Below are 24,692 nucleotides of genomic sequence, written 5' to 3'. Positions count from 1 at the left end.
TGGTCTCATCCATAGGACGCCAATCTGTGCCCTTTACTTTTGGGGCCGTTGCCCATTGAGTCTCAACTCTGGGCACTTTTGCCTGGATGTGTGTCATAAATGGTTCCTGTGAACAAACCTTGTGACTCTGAGATCTGTGTGACGGTTTACTGGGGAAGGTCTTGGCAGTCATGCCTGTGAGGGAGGAAGGGCAGCAGGATGGGCAGTGGAGGAGGTTGGCTGGGGTAATTGACTGCAGTGACAACAGAGGTCTCAGCCACCCAGGACAGCAGGACTCTGGATGCCCCGTGAATGTGGTCCCACCTTTCCACACCCCTTCCCAGTCACTGGGTGTCAGCTGCATCCCTTTCTGCTTCATGATCTTCATCAACTATGAAATAGAGCCGGAGTCCATAGAAAATACTGTGGAAACAAACTGCGATTCCCTTTAACAGAATGTCCAGAGGGGGCAAATGTGTGCAGGCAGAAAGTAGGTTCGTGGTTGCCAGCAGCTGGGGCTCAGAACTGGAAAGAAACTGCATATGGGTCCGAGGTCTCTCTTGAGGATGATGCAAATGGTCTGAAATTAGTTTCTGGTGAAGATTGCATAATTCTGTCAGTTTCTTGATAAGCATTGCGATACCCACTTAAGATGGGTGAATTTAATGGTATTTAAATTATACCTAAATATGCATTAAAATATTGTGGGGAGTAAAGAGGATAGAGGGACTTAGACAGGAAAGGTAGACCCCAACTCTCCTTTCTTTGCCAAAATCAAATGGTCATATTTGCACTGTAGGAGAGAACCTCAGTGCCCTCTGAAGACAGGGTTGGGAAAAGGACGAAGCCCAACAAGTAAGCATGTCCTCACTTTTGCCCTAAGGCTATTCTCCACACAGCAGCCAGCATGATATAAAATTTTATTTAAGTAAGCTCATGTCAATTCCTCAGCTTAAAACCCTCCCATGACACCTCCTGCCCAGTAAATGCCAGAGTCCAGTTTGTGGTCTCCACAGCTGGCCGGCCAGCATCTGAATTCCTTTTCTAGGCCCCTGGCCTGTCTCCCCTCTCCCCCTCCTCACACTCAGCCCCTGAGCTGTCTTCCTGCAGCTCACACATGCCAGGTTGTGATTCTGCTGTGTGGGTGTCCCTCCTCCCCACACCCACATGACTCCAGGCTCCTTCATCCTCTAAGGCCCCCCTTCTAGGGGGCCCTTTTCCTGGCCTCCTGTCTGTCTGTTAGCATACACTCCTCTGTGCACATTCAGCCTCTCCTTGTTTGTTTATTCTCATGGGCCATGTGTTACTCTCTCTGTGTTCACTGTCTTCTCCTCCTTCTAGAATGTGAGCTCCATGCGGACAGGGGATGTGTCTTTCTTGTGCACTATCCCAGAGGCCTAGAATTACTCCAGGGCAGGGAGGAAGGGATCTGCAGATAGTTTTTGAAGAAATGAAGGAATGGATGGATGGATATTAACCCATTCTTTCATTCTTTCTGCCTTCCTCCTTCCCTTGAGCCCCATCCTCTCCTCCCAACCTCCACCCCTCCCCTGTCCCTCACAGTTACAAGGGGCTCCCCTTTATTTCTGACATGCTCTTGGGGACTGTGTAATATGATGCTCCCCAGGCATTATCAACCTTGCTTTTAATGCACTGCCAACTTATCCCAAAATTGAGAAACAGGAAGGAAAGCAAATGAGATTGTAAACCCAGATACATTACGACAGAAAGATGAAGTCCCTTGTAGCCTACTGGAGACAATGCTGTTTGCGTGAGGGAGACAATTCTCTTGTAATAAAATCCAGCAGAGTGAGTCTCCCTGAGGACACAGTTCTGCCCACTTGACTTATGCAAGATTGGATGAGGCTGCTGAGGCTGTTCCAGGTTCAAAGCCGCTGATGAATCCCTGTTCAGTGATGGCAGGGTGTAGGGAGTGCCCCATGGAGGCACGGGGACAGTTGCTCACTCTCTATGAAGACTGTGTGTGTGTGTGTGTGTGTGTGTGTGTGTGTGTGTTGTGCATGAGTGTTTGTGTTTAGTGAGAGAAAATTTTGATGTCAGTGTGCATGCACCAGGTGATCTGGAAATCTTTAGGTGGCTGCATGTCTCGGTGTGTCTCTAAGGTCTGGCCTTGTCCACCCACAGTGGAATTACTCACTCTTAAAATGGACTGAGTGGTTCATCTTCATTTCTTCACCCCTGCTGTTCTGGTATTAATAAGACCCATCCTTCACTTTTGTGCTGTTCTTTGGAGAGCACAGACCTCTTCCATGCACCATTTCTCATTTCATTCTGAGAACCAAAAGCAAATGATCCTCCTTTGCAGATGAGAGATTCCCCCCAAACCTCTGAATGTCCTCCCCAAGGAAAGCAGATCCCATCCTTCTTTCACGGCTGACTGTGAGGCTGATCCACTCCCTTCCCAACTCCTTCAGGCATCCATCTCCATTCTGTGTCTTCATTCTCCCTGCGCTACAGTTCCTTCCTCCGTCCTCTCCTCCTCAAGCCCACCACCCCGCCTGGTCCCCCTTCCACTGACAAACCTCTTCCCATTTATTTCCTTTCCTTCTGAACCAAAGTCCTCACTTCCCATTGGTTCCTCTGACATTCCACCCTTACACACTCTTAATGCTGCTCTTCCCGAAATTGTCAATTATCTTTTCATCATCAAGCCCAAAGCCTCTTTAGAGTATTCAGCTTGCTGGAAAGGACGTCTGCCTTGTGTGACATGGCCATGAACTCCTTCCTTTTTGAAATTCTCATCTCTTCATTTTTTGTGTTTTCTCCTTTTTGCCAACTAACCTTTCTGTGACCTTTGCTGGCCTTTACAAACCCATTGAATGGTTGCATTCCTTCCTTTTCCGTCTTCACGTAACCTGGGTGGTGTCAGCTTTTCTGTCAAGTCCAGCTTCTCTTGTACATAGATGACTGTGACATTTTTCTCCCTGATTCACCCTCCCTCTAACTGCACTCTTTGTACACCCTCTAGAAATCTCTGTTGGATGTACAATGACACCTCAAAGTCAACAAGTCTATACAACCTTGAATCTATGCCCAAAACTGCCTTTTTTTTTTTCCTTTTTGGCCACTATCTTGGTAATGGCAACACCAGAAGGCAGGGAGTCCTAACACAGCCTCTCCTTTATGCTTAAGATCTGGTCTTTTCCTCACCCTGTCTCATCTCCATCTATAAACTTCTCTTGAATTGCTCACAGTCTTTTTATCCCCCCTACTCTGTCTTATCTTTCCTTGAGGTTATGGCCACAGTCTGGTGTGTTCAGAGGCTTCATGCAATGGCTTGACAGATACAAACACACAGAGAGAGTTGAGGATAAATGTGGTTATACATACATGTGCCCAGGCTCATGACGCTGCGGCTTCTAAATGGCCCCAGTCCCACAGAAGCATAGGGGTTAAGAACACACAGAAAACCTCATTAGCACAGATCCAAGAAAGGTGGGCACAGCAGCAGATATATAGGTGTATATTTGTCAACAAATGCACAGTTAGATACATAAACCACAAAGACAGAAATGGAGCCACAGACATAGAAACACACAGCCATGGACAAATGTTTATTGAGGTCCCTGCCATTGGAAGGCAAAAAGTGAAGAGTTGGGAGAAAAAGGGTGCCCTGGCCCAGCACCCCCATGGTGGGCTCAGAGAGTCCCATGTACATGCAGGCTCCTCTATAATTGATCACTCTACCTCCCCCTCTCCCCTTCCAGAGGCTACTTCCATTCTGAGACTCTGAGCCTCCTTTTTCTATTCTTAGGCTTGTTAGAGCCGAGGGTTGACACAGTTGTGCTTGCTGCCAAGCTTCCGGGATGCTGTGAGCGTCAGAGTGCTTTTCATTATGCCAGATACATTTACACAGATGTTGTCGTAATGCACTAAAACCTATATTTGCTCTGTTATAGAGATGAATCATCAATTCCTTACATTTACACAGGATTTTAAATCTTTTCAAAGTGTTTCTCTGGACATTCTCTCATCTGAGCCTTAGGATGCTATTTATTGTAAATGAGTTTTATATATTGCACGTATTTTACATAATTCCTCTTCTTTTCCCACCCCCTAATAAACCAACAGAATCTTCATAGCTGTTAGATGTCAGTGTTTTATGAATGTAATCCACTCTGTTTTTAATTGTCTGTTCCACACTCTCTATGCCCTTTTTGGCTTGGATGGGTTGGGTTATATACATATTTTTGGGTTAGTTGAGTCATTGTTATTAATGCTTTAACCCTTCCTACTCTTTCTTCCCACCATCATTTACACTCTAGTTTTCTGTCTTTGCTTGAATATTTGAACTCATTCATTGAGATTTTGAATATTATTTTTCAATGTTCAATATAGTTTATATAAAATAGTAAAATAGATGGTGTCCAATATGGCATTCTATATTTTCCTACATGTTTTATTTTATATATCTTCTCTGCTAGCTAGGTGAGTTGGAGCAATTAGCATAACCACTCTGTATTTGATATTCTTCATTGGTTTAGGAGGGCTAAGATTTCCTTGGGAAGTTTATGGCAAATATTAGAGCAGTCACATGTAAAGTGCCTGGCCCATTACCTGACACACACTTAATACATTGTGACTACTATAGGAGTGTATGGTGGTGACTATGGCAGTAGTCAAATTATGATAATGTGGTTAGAACATGGTCTTCACAACTGTCTTATAGGAAAATGCTTAGGAGTATCTCCCTCTCATGGACCCAAGTTTAACCTTGTCATGTGGTTGAACATTCAGGCTGTTTGCCATTTTTGCCCTTTATAAGTAATGTCTCACTAAACATCCTCTTGCATACAGTTTTATTCTTCTTTTCAATTTAACATTTGTATGTATTCCTAGGAGTGAAATTCCAGAGTGAAGGGATATGTGCATTTGTAAGGTTCTCAATAGATAAATAGTGCCAGATTGCTTCCCACCAGAGCACCATCAGTTTACACTTCCAGAAATTCAAGAGAAAGATTATTTATAGAAATTCCCATAGCCTTAGCTGATCTTGTTTTCTATTTGACTTTTCTTATACAGATTTTTCTTTAAAACTATAATATATGTGTGAATATATGTACATGTATGTATATGTGCATACATATATGTTTGTATATATGTTATATATGTGTATACATACACATACTTTTATGGGGCATGTGTCAGTGATGATATTTAAGTATAAGTTGCCACATGATTTTGATAGAAACTGGTTGCTCAAAGTTTGAGATGCTTACTTGTGATGATACATAAGATAATTTTAGCTAGCATGTGGCACTAAATGAGATTGGTTTATATATTGACAGTGATATTCTATTTTCAGTTCCTTTTCAGTCTTCTGATCAGATCAAGGAGAAAGTCTAAGTTTGGTGCCAACAACTCTTTAATACCCTCTAGCACTTCCTCATCTCCCTTTTAAAAAGAGGGGCTTTTTTTCCCTGGAGTTTCTAACTCAAATTTAATAACATCATTTGGTCTCCAGTATGTTTATTTTTATGTTTTCCTATATTTTATAGAAATCAATACTGGTACTTTATTTAAAATCTTGATTAAAAAGGGGTTTTTGCACACATTTGGTTAATTAAAAAGGTGAGTTACGGATGGGGCAGACATCCTGACAATGGTGTTCCAGTGATTAAAGTTTGGGACATACTGCATGGGGAGTGCATCACCACAGTCCTCCCATGAGTAATAACAACAAGTGGTCCTTGAAAACACATTGACTCCAAGTGTCCATAATGCTTGACAGTTGGGAACTTTGTGATTGCTCCTTCTTCCCTGTTCATTTGGGAGTGTAAGGACCTTGCAGGTGGCCCTGAGGAGAGTCACTTTAATATCCAGTGAGTCCTGTGGGTTCATGACCAGCTGAGTAATCTCCTCACTCGGCAGGTAAAGAGCAGAGTGGGAATGCTCAGTACTAAGAGATGTATAAATCAAGACTGGCACTGTGAATAGAATGATTCAGAAAATGGGATTAAATAGCTTAATGATAGTCATTGTGAATCACAATGTCAGGTTTAGTAGAATTCTAAGGATGTACTTGCTAACACTAATGAGGTTTGATGGAATAAAATTAACAGTGTCCAAACAGCTGCATGCCTTCACAACAAAGGAGCCATATCTCAGCAGGCTGATACATCCTCTCCCTGGGGTCAATTGATTTTACTTTTTATCTTTTAGGATATATTTAAATTTGCAAGAACGTCTCCTGTCCCAAGACAAAAGAGGTCCATTGTGGTATCTCCCATTTTAATTCCAGAGAATCAGAGACAACCTTTCCCAAGAGACGTTGGCAAGGTAAGTCAGACAAAAAACAAATGACAAAAGCACGTTTTTATTAAGAGATGAGCATACATGAGACAAACTGATGTCTTGGTGACGAGCTGAAATTGGCCTTAATTCCTCTATTGTAAAAAGGCAAACTGTTTTTGCCAAAAAAAAATTGTCAAAAGGTTAGTGTTTGCAAAAAAAAAAAACCAGTAGTAACAGCTTTGAATGTCATGATCTGATCTGTGTGGTACATAATGATGTTGAAGTTGTGTCAGAAGCATGTCATTGGCTAAGCAACAAACTAGTTGCTTTTATAGATAATCTCAAGGCAGCCATTCAGGTAAGTTCCATTACTGCATCAGAATGATGATATGTGGCCTTTTAATTTAGATCCTAGTTTTCAAATGTGTTGTTCCAGGAGCAGCCTTGGGTCAGCTTTCTAAAAACTAAGATCAAAGGAACCAGATCAAAGAAACTAAATCATACTAATCAGATCCAGAACACACTGTTGCAAAAATCAAAACCACAACTTTCCCAAGAGGAAACAGTCCCTGTAAAATCGACAGAAATACTGGTGCTGCCTGGTCAACACATTCTTCCCCCACATAAGCATCATCATGGAGAATCAAATTTTAACCATTTTGTGTTTTTTTTGGTGAACTTGAAATTTGAACAGTAGTGCTTAGTTGAATGAATCATCTCAGTGACTCAGTGACTATGGCTATTGGACTATTTATTCATTCATTAAATAAGTAAGGAGCACCTTTATATGCTGGACACCAAGATTGGGGATTGGTAAGCATAGGTTTGAGCAAGCATTACAGGCCCCTTGTGATGGAGCTTGTATTCCAGTGAGGAGACAGACAGTTTAATGAGTCAATATATAAGCATGAAGATTGCAGAGGAGAACAGGTGCTGTGAAAGCAGAAGCGGGGTGATATGAAAAAGCAAATGGCAAGATCAGGGAGTAGAGGGAGGTAGGAACCTTTACACAGACTCTGCACTGGTAAAGTCTAGTTGGAGTTACTGACATGTGAGTGCAAATTGGAAGAATAGAAAGGAACAGCCAAGGGAAGATCTTGGTAAACTGCATTCTTGGCAGAGAGCTCTGCATGTGAAAAAGCCTAGAGATGGGATAGAATGGGGTATATTTTAGGAGCAAATGCCTGGTTGACTGCAATGCAATGAGCAAAGAAGAGAGTGGTAAGAATTGAAGTCCTGAAGGCCAAGGTGAGAGGTAGAGATTTCATCATGCATGCAGCAAGAAACACTGAAGGTCTTCGTGTGTGTGTGTGTGTGTGTGTGTGTGTGTGTGTGTTTATGTGTGTATTTTAAAAGAACCTTCTGGCTCCCCTGTAGGAAATGATTTGTTAGGGGCCGAATTGTGTGGTAGGAAAGAGTGCATACATAGAGATGAGCTAAGAAGAGGGTTTTATGGTGATCTGGAGGGGATGTGAGGGTGATTTAGACTACTAGAAATCTACTTTTATTAGAAACTAGAGGCCTGGTGCATGAATTCGTGCAAGGGTGGGGTCCCTTGGCCTGGCCAGTGATCAGAGCCAATTGGGGCCTGATCACCCGGTGTCTCACCCAGTCTCGATTCGGCCAGCTGGCTGGGGGGAGGGACTGCAGGAGGTTGGCTGTGGGAGCACACTGACCACCAAGGGGCAGCTCCTGTGTTGAGCATCTGCCCCCTGGTGGTCAGTGTGTGTCATAGCTACCGGCCAGTCATCCGGTCATAAAGGTCACTTAGGCTTTTATATATAGAGAGATTTTATATATATATAGATTAGAAGCATTGATTATCCAGTGTCCTCATAATCACCATATTTATAATTAATCTACCACTGTGCTAGGTGTCTTTTCTTTTTTAAGAAAACTTTCCAGGCATACAGGATATGATGTAAAGGAAAGCCAAGCTGCTCTGAGTGGACAGGGTGGGGCTGATGAGCCCTGCCCCTTTGGTCAGCCCTAATTACTATGATGGCTTGTGTAATTTTCCCTGAAGCCAAGAATGGCAATTTCTAAGGGACCAGAGTCCTCAAGTCTGCAAGGCTATGCCCCTAAACAATTTCAAAGACACAAGTTGTGTTCTTGTTCTTTAAGCCTGGTGTGCACCAGAATCGCCTGGTGCAGTTAAAATACAGATGCCAGTCTCTGCCCTCAGAAATTGATTCTGTTGGCTAAGGGCTGAGGACCAAGCATCAGTATGTTTAAAAGATCTCATGTAATGCTGATGTACAGCCAAGGCTGAGAACCACTGATCTAAACTGGTCCTATTTCAGGTATGAAACAGCAGCATCCGCATCACTTGGTCACTTACTAGAAATGCATATGCTTGGGTCCCACCTCAGAACCACTGAGCCAGAAACTATTGGAATGAGGCCAGAAATCTTTTTGTGCATGCCTTTCAGGTGATTCTGCTGCACTCTCAAATTTATGGAGGTCTGATCTAAAATATGTTCTCCTCTCCTGTCTATCATATATATATAAAATACTTTCAGTATAGGAGTTTCAGTCTTATTAATTAAGTTAAAGGGTGATCATACATCTCAGTTGCTTGGAAAATTGGTTGTTCTGGCATAATTGTTTTTTTAAAACAGAATATGGTTATATTTAATGCACAAGTTTGATACAACCAAAAAGTAAAACACCAGAGTAAAATAGTAACAAAAAACATGGTATTTCATTTGCAATGCATGATAAATGATTAACATCTTTAGTCATAAACAAGCTCTTAAAATCCAGTGACACTATAATAATGGCATAATTATTATTAGCATACCTTTTCTCTTAAACATGTCTAGCTATGGTCATTAAGTTGTGATCATTCTAAAGTTTCCCACACATTCATCCCCCTGACTGTATTTGGATAATTTTTATAAGCCTCTTTCCTTGAGATACATAATGGGTCAATAAGTACAGCTAACTAGAGACATTCTTCTGCATTGTTCCTGCAAATTTGTTTCCAAGCTGAGGATTCATCTCTCCTTAGTGCTTTATGTACTGCCCACATGGGCTCTTAACCTGGATTCTCTACAAAGCAACTGTTTTTCTAAATGTGATAGTCTACTAACATTGTAATATGTGAAAGCCTCCCAAAACTCCAGATGGTTTTTACAGAATAACTGCACTGCCTTCCAAAAGCTGCTCTTTTTCCCATGCTCTTTATGCCTTTGAAGGAACATATTTTTTCTTTTTGTGCTTTCTTGCTTTTATTCATTCATCTTATTCTTTTCTTTATATCTTTCATCATCATCAACTCTACGAGTAGCTGACAAGCATTGCTCTGCAGAACTACGAGAGCTTATAGGTGTCTTCACCTACCAGCTCTACGAGTGCTGGGGGGTGGGGAGAAGGGAAAGGAAACCAAAGAGGCATATTATCCCCGTCCGCCTGAACCGCCTGAGCCAGGGCAGCTCCAAATCAGACTTCAGTATAGAATGCCATTTGAAGAGATTCTGTGGTTATTAAACAATAAAGACACTTGTCTTACTTTGAGTTTCTCGAGACAAGAATTCAAATGCATGCAGTTTATTTAGAATGTAAAGAGAATACTGGTAAGGGAGTGATGAAGAGAGACAGGGAAGGGAAGCAGCCACTTGGGAGACCTGTTTATCAAGAAAGCCAACACTGTGAGCGACTGGATTGCAATCCCAGGGGAAACACTAGGGAATGGTAGGAAGCACACTGTCAGAGTTATCCATTCCACAGGGAAGGGAGCTGGGATATTTATATGCCAACCCCGACAGTGTTTGGTTGAGGGCCAGTCCTAGAACTGTAAGTTTTCACCGTGTTCACTCTGCCCTGTGCTCTGTACACAGGCACAACAGGCTTCTGAGGCCTGGGGTGGTCCTGCAGGCCATAAGCCATATGGCAACTAGACGTCTGGGTTGTGCATTGATAAGGTGAGGTCCAGGGAGCAGGAGAGGGCACTTCCGCTCTATCACTAAACTCAGTATAAATACTTTTTCTTTGCAGGCTAGGTTTTCTCTTGGCCTTATCCTCTGTTCTCACCTCATTTCCTGAACTACCTTTGTTGTGTCTCATGCCTTTGAAGCCAACTGTACTTGCCTCTCTCCATTAATAAGTACTTGCTGTGTCCCAGGAGGGAAAATCTCTAAAATTCAATCAATTCGTGTCAACAAGCATACATTCAGCACCTGCTACTTACAAGGCACTGTGCTAGAGGCTGGGCATTTAATGACAAAGGAAAACTGACAGTGTCCTTGATTTCATAAGATTACAGAGTACGGAAAATAATCCAAATTCATTATTTGTCCAGTACTAAAATCGTAAGCATTTTTCAACTATTATGTTGAATACTCATAATAGCAGCTGCATGGGGATAATCTTCCAATGTGCCAAATAGAGTAATGAGACTCAGAGGGATGAAGTAACCTATCTGAAGGCACAGGGTCCCTACACAGCAGAGACAAGCTCTGTGACAGCCCTTTGAGATTTCAGTCTGTGTTCTCAGCCAACATGCTCAGGGCTGCTGAGTGCAATCTGAGAATTCTCCTATGCAATGAAATATCCTGACTGACAATTGTTCTCTTTAAAACAGCATTAAAATTAAGTTTAATTCTTTCAAACACACCAAAAAATAATGTGGATGGAAGGATGATGGATCAATGGACTCATGTATGATGAAACAAGTATAGTAAATTGTTAATAGTAGAATCTAGGTGATGGGAGAATGTGGAACACTGTAAACTTCTTTCTACTTTCCTATGTGCTTAGGAATTTTATAATACAATGCTGGAAAAATTAAGTTTAGCTAAACATCAAATTATCATAAACAACACAAGAGTTGTCATGCTGGCACAAAAATGCTTTTTTGTTTTGTACTTCAATAGGATGAATGGAAACTAAGTATCTCTCTCTTTTTGTGTGTGTGTCTGTCATATTTTATCGCAACCTGAATTCCTTTAAAGCAAGGAGGCCCTTTGCTAAAGGGTAAAGACATCAAAAGCAAGGTGCTGCAGAGAATTAGCCCTCTGCAGGGGGTTCCCAGTTAAGGGTTGTGCCACCTAGAATTGTATATTCACAGAAAGCCTATGCAGACAGCTCTAGGGATTTGACACAGTCTTTACTGATGCATAATTCATCTACCTGACAAATAAATTGGTTGGTAAGTAGCTAAATTACTAGAATTTGGGGGCTACTTTTCCATCATCTCTCTGAGTGTTTCTAAAAAGAGGGTAAAACACCAGTTGTGAACATATTTCCTCAAACGTGATTTTCTTCCCGTTTTTGAATTCCAGACAGCAGGGTGGATCTGGGAGTGTGTAGTTCCCAGCACATGCTTTTTTATTCCCCCTTCAAAGTGTGACTATTTCAAAATTTGGGCCATAAATAATTTCTCAGTTTTACCAACTTTCACTGATAAATATTTGATTGCATCTTTAGAGAATTTTGAGTTCTTGGACCTGATTGATTAAGAGCAGGGGACTTTAAATCTGTGAGGAAGCAAGAAGGTCTTGGGAGACGTATTTTATTCTGTTTTATATTAAGTTTGAAAGACAAGTCATTTATGAAATGCTTATTAGAGATTCTACTTTCATCACAAACCCTTTTCATCAAAACCAATGAAAGTACATTTTACTGAAAATCCTTTTTTTATATCCCCTATAAATTGGTAGAATGGGCCTTTAGAAAGAGATCTTTAACCCAGGATGGGAGAAATATGTAATTGGCCCATGTGCTCTTTGTAAAGAATCAACATAGATCATTAGACCAAGTCATAAAAACCACTCAACCAGGACGTGGCTTTGATTGTGTCATGAATGTCAGTCATACCTGAGGGTGATCTATGGCAGTTGCTAAATATTCCTCAGAGTTCTGGATAGATGCTTATTAGAGGTCTCCCCCATCCAAGTACTGTGTATCTCTCATTTATGCCCACTTATGCAAACAGGTGCTAAGGAGTCCAATGGTAGTAGAATTAAACTTGTTTTACTCTACATACTAGTCATTTGCATCACTTTGAGAACCCCTAGGTGCCAAGCTGCATCCCAGAAGCTGGACCAGAAACCTGGCACTGATCCCCAGCACTGCGCCATGTAACCCTCCTACAGAAATGCAGGCGAGCATCCCTTGTTCCATCCTATTGCCTGATCTATTTCATGGAACCACCATCATCCCTCTGCCTCTTTTAAAATCCATTGTTTCACAGCTCTTATCCAAATCTAACTGCAGGCCTCTTCTCTTCTCAGAAATTTACATCTGTTGAATTTCCCCCTTTTAAAACAACTAGCAATTTTATTCAATAGCTAAAACTTACCATGAGAAGAGAAATTTGAATATAGGGCATCTACGATGTCCAGAAGCTCAGTGCTCCAAAATCCATAGTGAGGTGAATAGCAGAACTTACCTCTACAGGTTTTGGACTCTTCCCTCAGCAACCCCAGGTTTTGGACTCTTCCCTCCTCACTTCCCAGGGATGCCCTCTTTACAGTCGGAGGCTGCAGTGTCCAGAAGGACATGTGCACCATTGCAGAGTTCCGTCTACACTCCCAACATGGTGGCCACTAACTGCATGTGGTTGCTGAGCATTCGAAATGTGGCCAGTGCAATTGAGAAACTGGATTTTAAAGTTTAATTTAAATTTAAGCTTAAAAATTACCATTTGACCCAATTATTGGAACAACTTGGCACATGAATCTACCTTTTCAACTGTAAATTTTAATCTAAATACAGATTAAATATTTTTGCTGAAAATATACCATCGAAATTGAGGTGCAAGTGTGATTAATATACACTCAGGATGTCAAAGACTAGTAAACACACACAAATATAGAAAATATCTCATTAATAGTTCATATATTGATGTCATGTTGAAATAAAAATAATGTGTGCAAAAACCCAACAGGTCATATAGTTTGATAGTTTATATGAAATAACATATACTTTGTATATGTTAGTGTGATTAAAATTAATCTCATGTTTCTTTTTACTTTTTTTAATGCGGCTACCAGAAAATTAAAAATTATATGGTTTCCATTATATTTCTATTGGGCAATGCTGAGCTTTTTTTTTTTTATAGTCTCCGCTATTGAATTTTTGTTTGATCTTCTTTATACTAAAATTAATCTCATGTTTCTTTTTACTTTTTTTAATGTGGCTACCAGAAAATTAAAAATTATATGGTTCCCATTATATTTCTATTGGGCAGTGCTGAGCTTTTTTTTTTTTTATAGTCTCCACTATGGAATTTTTGTTTGATCTTCTTTATAGATGTTTATATTTCTTTGATGACATGACACATTTTGAGCAGCAACTTAGTTTCTTTTATATTTTTCTTATCCTTCCATTAACTATAATTCATCAAGTGTAGTGATTCAGTACAGTGCATAACACACAGTAGGGATCAAGTATTCTTTGACTTGAATTCTAGCCAGGTCTATGGCTGGTTGGATAAGACATTCACTGGTTACTGATTAATTAAAGTGACCATAGCCTGGTTTGTTGTTAAAATGAAATTAACAGACCATTATATGATCAGTCTGGATATTTCCTATAAATTTTAATTTTCCACAATGGTAGTGGGGCTACCAGATAAATTGCTTGGCAGTCAACCATTATGTCAGGTCATAGAGGCATCCTTAGCAGATTATGATAAATTTTATGTTGATAGATTTTGTTTGTGTGTATGTGTGTGGACAGAGAGAGAGAGAGAGAGAGAGAGGAAGTAGGAGTGGTAGCAATTCCGGATGGAATACAATGCCTTAGGAAAGTAGTTTTTAGTATTTAGTTCATAAGAATTACCCAAGGGCTTTTTCAACTTAGATTTCTGGGCAGGGATCTCTGAATCTTCTGACACTATAAATCTGGGTGAGCGCAGGAATGTACATTTCTAACAAGTTTTTAGTAATACTGATGATGTTGGTTCAGAGACCACATTTTGAGATTTACTCTTTAGGAAGGCAACATGGGAAAAAAGCTTGGAGTTGTTGAGAGGATATAGAATCTAGAAGAAAAGTGAGACACACACCAAAGGCAAAGCTCTCCTAGATATATCTATTTACTTCTGGAGAGAGAGAGAGAGAGAGAGAGAGAGAGAGAGAGAGAGAGAGAGAGATGGGGGGAGAGAAAGAAAGCAAGCTCCTATATTTCAGGATTTACTCATATATACAATGGTATTTAAATCCACTTAAATAAAAAAAAAACTTTTATCTTTATTCACAACTAAACAGAAGTAATTCTAACTTATTTTTACTAAGTCTAATAAAAGCTTATATTCATCATTAGCAACTCATCCACTTTTTTCACAAAGTTTAATAAGGATAAAACATAAATGATTTGTTTTGGTTCTTTACCAAATACATATATATGCAAAAATGACCTCCATTATATACATCTAGCAAATAAAGGCATCTGAGCCTATGTATGAAGCAATATTTTTAGCCCTGAGTTTATCAGCCTTGCAGTTCTCAATTTGAAAGTTTCCTAAGGCTTTATTACTAAATTTATATTTAATTATTTGTGAACATTAAAGGATCTGGCATTGCAGCTTGAATTAGCACTCCAGAAGTAGGAGAGTTGAAGAATTTTCAAATTCAACTAAACCTTCCACATCTAATGCGTGTCAGGATCTTAGCCAAACATGGCTATCCTTGTTGTTCTGTTCAGTTCTTACAACAGCCCTATAAAGTACTCCACCATTTCTCAGATTGGGAAGCTAAAATTGAGAGAAATTAAGTAACTCGCCCAAGAGAGTGGCAATGCTGACATGAAACCTAGGACTCTTCACTTCCAAACCAATGATCTCTACACAATAACATATATAAATGTTAGTGTCCATGGGTCTTTGCTGTTTGCATAGTGTGCTCACTTGAATTGTCATATAACTAGTGCACACATTCTCAGAAACCAATACTATATTCTCATTGTACTATTGAGAAAACTGAGGCTAGAGCACCATGCAAGATGGTCTACTTGTGATACCAATTGAGTTGTGTAAGTTGAGTTCCTTCTGCCATACACCAGGGCTCCAAGTTGGTTTCAAAATAGCACATGGCATGAATTAAGGAATAGGCTTTATTGGGGGGGCTGGTACATATAAGCCAGGGGTCAGCTAAAAATGAGAAGTGCCTCTCCCCATTCCCCATCACGCTTGGGCAGACAGCAGAAGACATCACACAGGTTTGCCAGGAGAGGCACTCTGCTCCCTTGGTTCTTCCTTCTTAGTGGCCGGCTCAAGTACAACCTTGTCAGTGGGTGGACAGTCAAACCCTGGAGTGTCTTGCAGCCTCAGTGCTGGTACCCAAATTAGCAGGAGTAGTCTGAGATTCTAGATCAGTGATGGCGAACCTATGACACGTGTGTCAGAGGTGACACGCGAACTCATTTTTTTGGTTGATTTTTCTTTGTTAAATAACATTTAAATATATAAAATAAATATCAAAAATATAAGTCTTTGTTTTACTATGGTTGCAAATATCAAAAAATTTCTATATGTGACACGGCACCAGAGTTAAGTTAGGGTTTTTCAAAATGCTGACACGCCGAGCTCAAAAGGTTCGCCATCACTGTTCTAGATGCTTAAAGCAATGCCTTGGGCAAGAGTATGCTGGGAAACTGGCTCTTAGGGGTGAGGAGAGCCATGATTTGTGGTGCTTACCACATTCTTTGGTATAAATACTCCCACAGTAGCTAATGTTAAGCTACTGGTTTGAATAATTAATGAATATTTAACAATTGGCAGTAGGACCTGGCTCCAGCACACCTCTGACCTTGGGGCCCATGGGATGCGATGCTGTATGGGGTCGGGGATGCTCTGACTCCCCGGGGAGCTATGCTTGAGCGGAACCTCCAGCATGGAGAAGTGGCTGACCACCCACCCATTCCCCGCAGGTTTTAGCTAGTTTCGTGTCCAGGCTGAGCCCCAGGGGTCATTTTTTGACAACTCTGCCCCTTGCATCACATTAAGTAACTGGTCACACAGCCAAGTGCAAACTAGAAGCAGACCTTGCCCCTTTGCTCTTTCAGCTCTGCCACACCTGTTTTGAGTGGCTCTCTGGAGACTGTCCTTACCTTTCCCAACCCCCATCTTTCCCAGGGGTCTCTCTCCCCCAAACCCCCAAGCGCCAAGGGCCCTTCTTTTGCTGTGACTTGTTTCCTGAGCCCATTTCTTCTGTGGCTCAATTCTTCTACCTCTGTGACTTCTTTCCTAGATAAACTTTCTCTTATCATTTGAGTCTTGGCTCTGAATGCTCTTAGCCAGAACTCAAGAACTGAGGTGGATGAACCGAAGTTAACACTTGCTACCATTTTTCTGCCACTAACAAAAGGATGCTTATGGACTGAGACAACTAGCACAGGAAAAACGTGGGCTGCATGCTAGGAATGTTGGCACACAGGACATGAGTCTGACTTCACAACTGTCATATTCCACATTGGAATGGAATGAATCATTTTCTGCTTCCTGACAATTCACCCATTTGTACGACCAACTACTGTTTGTCTAATGGGAGGAGAGAAGCACCCGATGGGAGGAATCCTCATGAGGTTAACATTGGTTATACAATCAAACTAAATGTCCACTGGATTTCAGCTTAAAGTAGAATCAGGCTAGTTGCCACTGATGCATCACCTCCCAAATTTCTACTAAAATATCAGTGAAGACACAGAAAAAGACAAAAATATACATTATCTCTAGAAACTAAAACATTAAAAGAGCCAATTGCCAGTTTTTGAGAACATTGACTAAATGTAGGACCAAAGGAGCACCACAAAAAAAAAAAAATCATTGTTGGTCTAACAATGCTAACTCCCTGGAAACTGAGAAAAACTTTCCCCTGGAAAAATATATGAAAATACTTTATTCCTTCCTGCACTGTCGGTCTGTGAATCAGCATCAGAGTTTGTAATCACCTCTTTATTGTGTGTACGCCTATGATTATTTTGTAGCAGCCAAAATACTGAACCAGATGCCCCTTTGCACCTCTTTCCATGAGCTTTCAGATGTTAATCCCAGAAAACAAGAGAGGCAGAGGCAGGAGGAGGTGTGCTCTGTTATGCATGGGTTTTCACATGAGCTTGGACTTGAACAGTAGTCTTCCCCTATTGCTGCTGCTGCTGCTGCTGCTGCTGCTGCTGCTGCTGCTGCTGAATAATCAGGGATTTGGCAAGTGGGGAAAGAGGCTAATCTTATTGTGAGCATTAGATATTCCCAACTGGGTGAGTAAAACAGGATGAAAAAGAAATCCCTTGAGCCAGTCTCCCGAGGCTGACAAATTCAGTGCCAATCGTCCCAATTCTACCTGGAAAACAATGAAGGGAGAGATAAAATTCTCTGTGAATTGTGGAGAAATGAGGTTAACCTCACAAACATTTATTTGATGTACACGTTTTCGAATTGAGTCAAGGCTGGGGGTCATGTCTTAGTTTAACAAATAGACCACGTGTTGACAAGCAGAAAAAGGCTTTCTTCACCAGACAAGGAAAGCCACTGCCTCGCTTCATCCAACACTTTTTGTGTGTGTCTCTGCTGACAGCCTTGTTCAAAGGGAGCCACAAGGAACAAAAGAAAGCAGAAAAAATGAGCTTTGGTGTAATTAAGAGGTATCAATGCTCATTTTTCTCAGCAAGGAGGCCACAGCCAACTCTCAGTAAGGGAAGTGGGGGTACAGGGCCCAGGGAACTATGGGAAGTGGGTTGGCCCTTTTGTGGACAGACTTCCAGTCCTGGCTTTGAAGACGATTGAGGCAAAAACTGGATGGAGACAGAAACAAGCCACTTAACAGTTTTCTGAAGAGAAGAAGGAAGGAAGGAAGGAAGGAAGGAAGGAAGGAAGGAAGGAAAGGAAAGGAAAGGAAAGGAGGGAGGGAGAGTTCTCAGGGCCCCCGCTATCCTTCTTGAACATAGAAGGGAGGGAGGAAGGAAGGAAGGAAGGAAGGAAGGAAGGAAGGAAGGAAGGAAGGAAGAAAGCCACCTTTATTTCCTTTTCTAGATTGGAACTAGCCCTGGCTTCCGAATGTATCATAGGAGAGAGACTTTCCTTGGGGCTGGGTCACTGGGAACAATGCCTCCTGGCATCTGGACTTGGCCTGTCTCTCTGCAGCAGTAAGCAGGGAGATCTTGGGCACAATGACCCTTTGTTGTAACTTTAAATGTTTCCATCGATGGCTGTTTTATTGGAAATGTTGGTGTTTCTTGTTGCATTGTGTGGTTTGAATCAGGAGATAAAGAAAGAGCCTCAACTTAGTCCAGTTGTGCAGGCAAACATTCTAGGCTGAAAAGTTGGGTCTCATTTATCAAGCAAGTACTATGTGCCAGGACATCCAATCTTGGGGAGGCAAAGTCCAGTAGACGGGTAGATGAGCACCATGATGGGGAGCTGTGGGAACGTGGAGAAGTTGAGAAGATGGGGAAGTAATTCCCAAGAGGATTCTTGCCTGATTGGTGGGTTTCAGGAGGTAAGGTGAAGGCAGGAGGGGAAGAAAGAGAATTCTCCAGACAGCGGGAAGAATATGATCCAATGTCCAGAGGCCAGAGAAAGGATGGCATGTCTGGAGAACTGAGAATAATGGAATTGACTGTGATGCAAGAACTTCTCACAAATAAAATTAGAAAATAACCAAGAGCTAGAAGATGAATAACTGTAAAAACTACTTTGGGGAGTTTACACTTTATTATACAGGTGACAGAGGGTTATAAACCAGGGAATGACTTGACCAGATTAGCATTTTAGGAAGATTCTTTTTGCAGTGGCTCATACCTGAAGACTAAGAAAATCAGGAGCAGGGGAGACCCACATGGAAGCTGTCACAACAGTTCAGTTTGCCAATGAAGGGCATATGGACAGGGAGAGGAAGGGGGGCTGGAGGGAAGACAGAGTCAAGAGCTATTGTCCGGTAGAAAGAGTAGCATTTGTGGGTGAGTGTATGTGTGCATGGTGGGGAGGGAAGGAATTAGAGGAAGGCCCTCTTAGCTGGGGACATTATGCCTTTCTAGGATGCTGAAGAAAGTCATCTGGACTGAGGGTTTAGCTGTGGGTCAGTAAATCTTTTGTGAAACAAAAGCAGTTATTATTTTATCCTTGTCTCCGAAGTTTTCTCTTAGCTCTTCTTTGAAATAAGAGTGAACTCCTCTCAGGGGAGACAGGTCCTCCACGTTATGTAAATGTACTTACTAATGATGTGGAGAGCCATTTGTCTAGGCCCTAGGCCTAGACTCTAGGGAATGGATGCATTTTGCAGCAGCATCAGGCTCGTGGAAACACAAGAGTTTCAGATGTCCCTTCATCATGTCTTCCCAGGTCTGAACCTAAATCTGCCTGATTACTGCCCAGGGATTTTAGTTAATCCTTCCATGCTGGGGTTTTGATTTTTTTTTCTTCTAGCTCAGAATGCATAACAGCTGTGTTCACTGTTGGCCTGCTCACCTCAAATTCATACTAAATACATTTCTTCTTAGTCATTTCTTCTTTTTTATTGAATTTATTGGGGTGACATTGGTTAATAAAATTACATAGGTTTCAAGTGTACAACTATAATACATTATCTGTACATTATATTGTGTATTCACCACCACAAGTCAAGTCTCCTTCCATCACCATTTCTCCCCGCTTTATCCTCTTTCTACCTCCACTATCCCCTTTCTTTCTGATAATCTCCTTAGTGTTATCTGTGACTATGAGGTGGTTTTTTTCTTAATTACTTCACCTTTTTTATTTATCCCCCCTAAACCCCTCTCCTCTAACAGCGATTAGTCTATTTTCTGTATCTCTGAGTCTGTTTTTATTTTGCTTGTTTGTTTATTTTTCATTAGATTCCACAAATAAGTGAAATCATATGGTATTTGTCTTTGTCTGACTAGCTTATTAGCACAATACTCTCCAGGTCCATTCATACTGTCACAAAGGGTAAGATTTCATTCTTTTTTATGGCCCAGTAGTATTCCATGTGTACATGTACCACAGCATTTTTATCCACTCATCTACTGATGGGCACTTAGGCTGCTTCCAGATCGTGGCTATTGTAAATAACACTGCAATTAACATGGAGGTTTCTTCATATATAGTCTCAGAATTGGAATTGCTGGGACATAAGGCAGTTCCATTTTTAATTTTTTAAAGTAACTCCATGATGCTTTTCACAGTGGCTGCACCAGTCTGTACCAACAGTGCCTGAGGATTCTCTTTTCTTAAAATCTTGGTCAACACTTTGTTGACTTATTGATGGTAAACATTCTGACAAATGTGAAGTAATATCTCATTGTGGTTTTAATTTGCATTTCTCTGATGAATAGTGAGGTCAAGGGAGATCTTTTCATGTCTATTGGCCATTTGTATGTCCTCTTTAGAGAAATGCCTCTTCATATCTTTTGTCCATTTTTTAATTGGATTGTTTGGTTGTTTTTTGGTGTTGACTTGTGTAAGCTCTTTATAAATTTTGAATATTAACTCTTTACCAGACGTATCATTGGTGATATGTTCTCCCATGCAGTGGGCTGTCTTTTCATTTTGTTGATGGTTTCCTTTGCTGTGCAAAAACTTTTTAGTTTGATGTAGTTCCATTTGTTCATTTTTCTTCTTTTGTCCCCCTTGCCCGAGGAGACATATCAGAAAATATATTGCTATGAGAAATGTCTGAGATTTGTTATGTTTTCTTCTAGGATTTTTATGGTTTCGCATCTTACATTTAAGCCTTTAATCCATTTTGAGTTTATTCTTGTGTATGGTTAAGAAGATGGTAATTTCTTCTTTGAATCTGATGTTTGGCTATGCATTAGTATACACAGTTCACAGGCTCTGTGTTGCTCAATTTTTAGTTCATTTATTTGACAACTTGAAATTCCTCACAAGTGGTGCTTTTATTTTGTTATTTGTATCTAGAAACCATTCTTAACATGCTGTGGAATAAAACTGTCCTTTTCTTTTTAATAACTTTTCTCTCATAAGAATGATAGATGTTCATTGTGAGAACTTTAAAGACAGGCATATATTTAACAATAGCAATGTAAAAATTTCCCCAAGTCCCCCAGTTGAGATAACCATTGTTGACATCCGGAGGCAATGCTGTTCAACCTTTAAAGTGCACACAAATCTGTGAAAACACAGACTCCCAGCCTCATCCCCAGAGATTCGGATCCCATGGGTCTGGAGTGGGGCCTGGGAGTTATCAGCACCCTGTGCTGCTGATGCTTGCAGTGCTGTAGCCCATGTTTGAGAAGCTCTATACTAAACATGCCATGCCCACACATGACCATCTGGTACTTACACATGTTGCAGAAACATCTTTCATGTCCTCCAATGTCCTTCTTCAGTGTCATTTTACAGGCTGTATAGTATGCGGTGCCATTTGTAGGTCCATCGTTGAGTTACAGGGGTTCTTAATGTAGGGTCTACAGACCCTGAAGGGGTCCATGGGTAAAAGGGTCCATTACACAAAAATGTTTAAAAACCTCTTGTATTATCCCCAATGGCTGGCATCTAGTATTTCTTCTAACATCACCCTAACAGTTGTAAATCTTATTGTCATGGCCATCCAACATTTATAAATTTTTGCATAGATATATATGTAAATAGGTATATTGATAGATTGTTACCTTAGATGAAACTTCAAACCACATACAAGCCATCAAGAGCTGGTTTAACAACACATCTCAAGAACTCAGCAAGCTGATTGGCTTCTACCTGGGAGAAGCTTAAATCCACTGTGTCTTTGTTCTGATGAGTTTTTTGTCCATTTCCACTTCTATCATTGCTTCCCTGTGGCACCACCAGCTTCCTCGCCCCACATATCCCCATGCCCCCTAGGTCTAGAACATTTTTGTTCTCATTATGCTGTGCAGTATCTGGGGCAACATATTCTCAACCCTGTTGAAGGTAAGAAATACAGCTAATTTGATACACACATCCATACATTCTTGGGAATATAGAGGAGTATACCTGAAGCCTTCTAGTTTCTCCTATTGTCACTCCATCATTCTCACTCACTCTCCTTCTCATTGTTAAACACCACCTCTTTTGTCTCCTCTTCACCACTAAGAACTGCCTTCTATTAGAAGGACACTGGGCTCAGTGCTATGTATACCCCATCACTAATTCTCCAAATAGCCATGCAAAGAAGATGTTTTCATGGCCCTTACAGAGGCAAAAACTGAGTGATTGGTAGACTTCTCTGATGCCTAAGAGTGATGAATTTATAAATCTCATTATTAAAATACAGTACATAAGCACAAAAGTACAAAATCATAAATATGCACTTCAGTGATTTATTTACAGACAGAATACATCCATGAAGACAGCACTCAGATCACAAGCTGGAACATGACCAGCCAAAGTCCCCTTCATGTTGCCTTCCAGGCACTCACTCCACATTCTCCACATGAAACCAACCCAGACCTCTATCATCATGAGTTGGTTTCACTGTTTGGTACATAATATAAATGGGGTCATAAATCACTTACTTTGTGTTTGGCTTTTATCAATTTTTTGCTTAGCATTATTTTGGTGAGATCTATCTATGGTGTTGTTAGACACTGTTGGAGAATCACAGATTTATAGTATTCCATTTTCTGAATACACCATGCTGTATCCTTTATACTATTAAGGGGAATATGGATCATTTCCAGTTTGGGGCCATTGCAAATAGTACTGCAACAATATTCTTTGCATGCCTTTCAATGAACAAATATACATTTCAGTTGGGTATATACCTAACTGTGAGATTAACAGGTCAGTTTTATTAAATTCTGCTAAACAGTTGCCAAAGTTGGTTGTGTAGAAGCCAAAATTTAAATCCATTATTCTGTTCCTTCAATGAATTGTGAGAGTGGGGTGGGTGACATAGTTATTTCTAAAGAAAAATATATCCAGTTTCTTTCCTACTCTGGAGTGACAGCTATTTAGATCAGCCAGTAGGGGCCTGTTCTGTGTCATTGGGTCCCCCTAAAACCTGTTGTCTTGACTCTCAGAACTGGAGGAGGTCATGGGTTCTCCACCTGTGCTGGTCCTCATGGTATCAGTCCATGTCCATGCTTCTGGGGTCCATTCGAAGGAAGCAAGCTCTGCTAGAGGTTCCTCTCCACCCTCTCAAGATCCCGAGGATATGATAATATTTTAGCCAGTTTTATGGGGATTCTTGGCCAAAGCCAGGGTGAATTCCTTGTTCTCAACAACCTTTCATTTAATCTAATAAGTTATTTTATGAGCCAAAGGATGAAAAAAATTTAGGATCCAAAGAAACAGACATAAAGTAAAAAAAATTTCTAACAAAGTCTCTATTTTTCCTCGTTAATCAAGTTTTTATTAAGATATATCAGACATTAGCAACATTGATTTCTCAATCTTCTGCTTCTGCTGGGATGAATTGCTGTACACATCTGAGCTACCTTTCTTAGGTGGGCCTGACAATAATAAAATAATTATAATAATAATAATATAATAATAATATGTGAATGTGGTCTTTCTCTCTTTCAAAATATCTGATAATCAATCTGATAACTGAGCCAGCTAATAGGTGGGTAGCCCATATAACCTGGATACACTGGACAAAGGATGATTCAGTCCTGGGCAGAAGAGTGGTCAAGTTCCATGGATACAATTTGGTTACTACATTTTTGTACTAAAATTTCCCACCTTTTCTTGATGATTGACAATGGTGGCATCCAATCATAACCTTCTATTCTCAGTGAAAGCCCACCTTCTTCTGTTGTCTTTTAGAAACATTACTAAGTAGCCATTATGCAAAAATTCTTAAGATATGGAATATGATTTAAAAAAAAACAACACCTCATGATTTTTGTTCTTCCCCCTTGTTTCTGCCTCCTGGGAATGGAATGGCCCAACCAAGGACTTCTAGCAACACATTTTTCCCAGCTAAAGGATGATTTCCTACGTGGTAAATGACCAGAATCTTGGCCCACTGCTGTGCAATTTTAGAACAGACAACTTACACATCCATCCGAATTTGGCATCCGCAATGAACTAAGTATCCCTTAGTTCCTTTCCTAGATCAGGGGAATCTATTTTAAAACTCTTGTTGCTCTTAGGCTGTGTTTAGATTGATCAATGTTTCCATCTTCTCTCTTTCTCCATTCAGAGAGATCATAGACTATTAGTGCTGGAAGCAACCCTGCAGGTGGCCTGATCTAAACACCTCACTTTATAGATAAGATGGGAAATGATTTGTCCAGAGTCAAAACGTGGGAAAAATCCTCATCTTCTGCTCTTCATTCTGTTACCCTTTCACCTGCACCAGGTCTTCTGAGCCTCCACTGTCCTGAGAACGGCTGCCTCTGCCTGGGGACTTCCCAGATACTTAGGAGGCTCAGCACAAACTCACCGTGATTAATGTCAGGGTTTCCACACTCTCTAGGAACATTTCTAAGACCTGTCTTATTCCTTATCTTTTCATTGCTCTTGACAGTATTTGTAGAGGTTGATCCAACCTTAAGAGCTCAGTTAATAACCCCATGTACTCTCCTAG

The 24,692-nt window shown here is 40.8% G+C and overlaps 1 protein-coding gene across 1 annotated transcript in view; it reads left to right on the top strand.

Annotated features, from left to right (window-relative positions):
* CDH13 (cadherin 13) overlaps positions 1–24,692 on the top strand; it is an 813,406-nt gene that overhangs the window by 427,257 nt on the left and 361,457 nt on the right. The window contains exon 4 of the mRNA XM_014536715.1: positions 6,163–6,279. Within this exon, the coding sequence (XP_014392201.1) occupies positions 6,163–6,279 (117 nt within the window). The remainder of the gene's footprint in view (positions 1–6,162; positions 6,280–24,692) is intronic.

The sequence above is a fragment of the Myotis brandtii genome, unplaced genomic scaffold, assembly GCF_000412655.1.
Source record: "Myotis brandtii unplaced genomic scaffold, ASM41265v1 scaffold165, whole genome shotgun sequence".
Classification (NCBI taxonomy): domain Eukaryota; kingdom Metazoa; phylum Chordata; class Mammalia; order Chiroptera; family Vespertilionidae; genus Myotis; species Myotis brandtii.
This window is presented reverse-complemented; position numbering and strand designations above follow the sequence as displayed.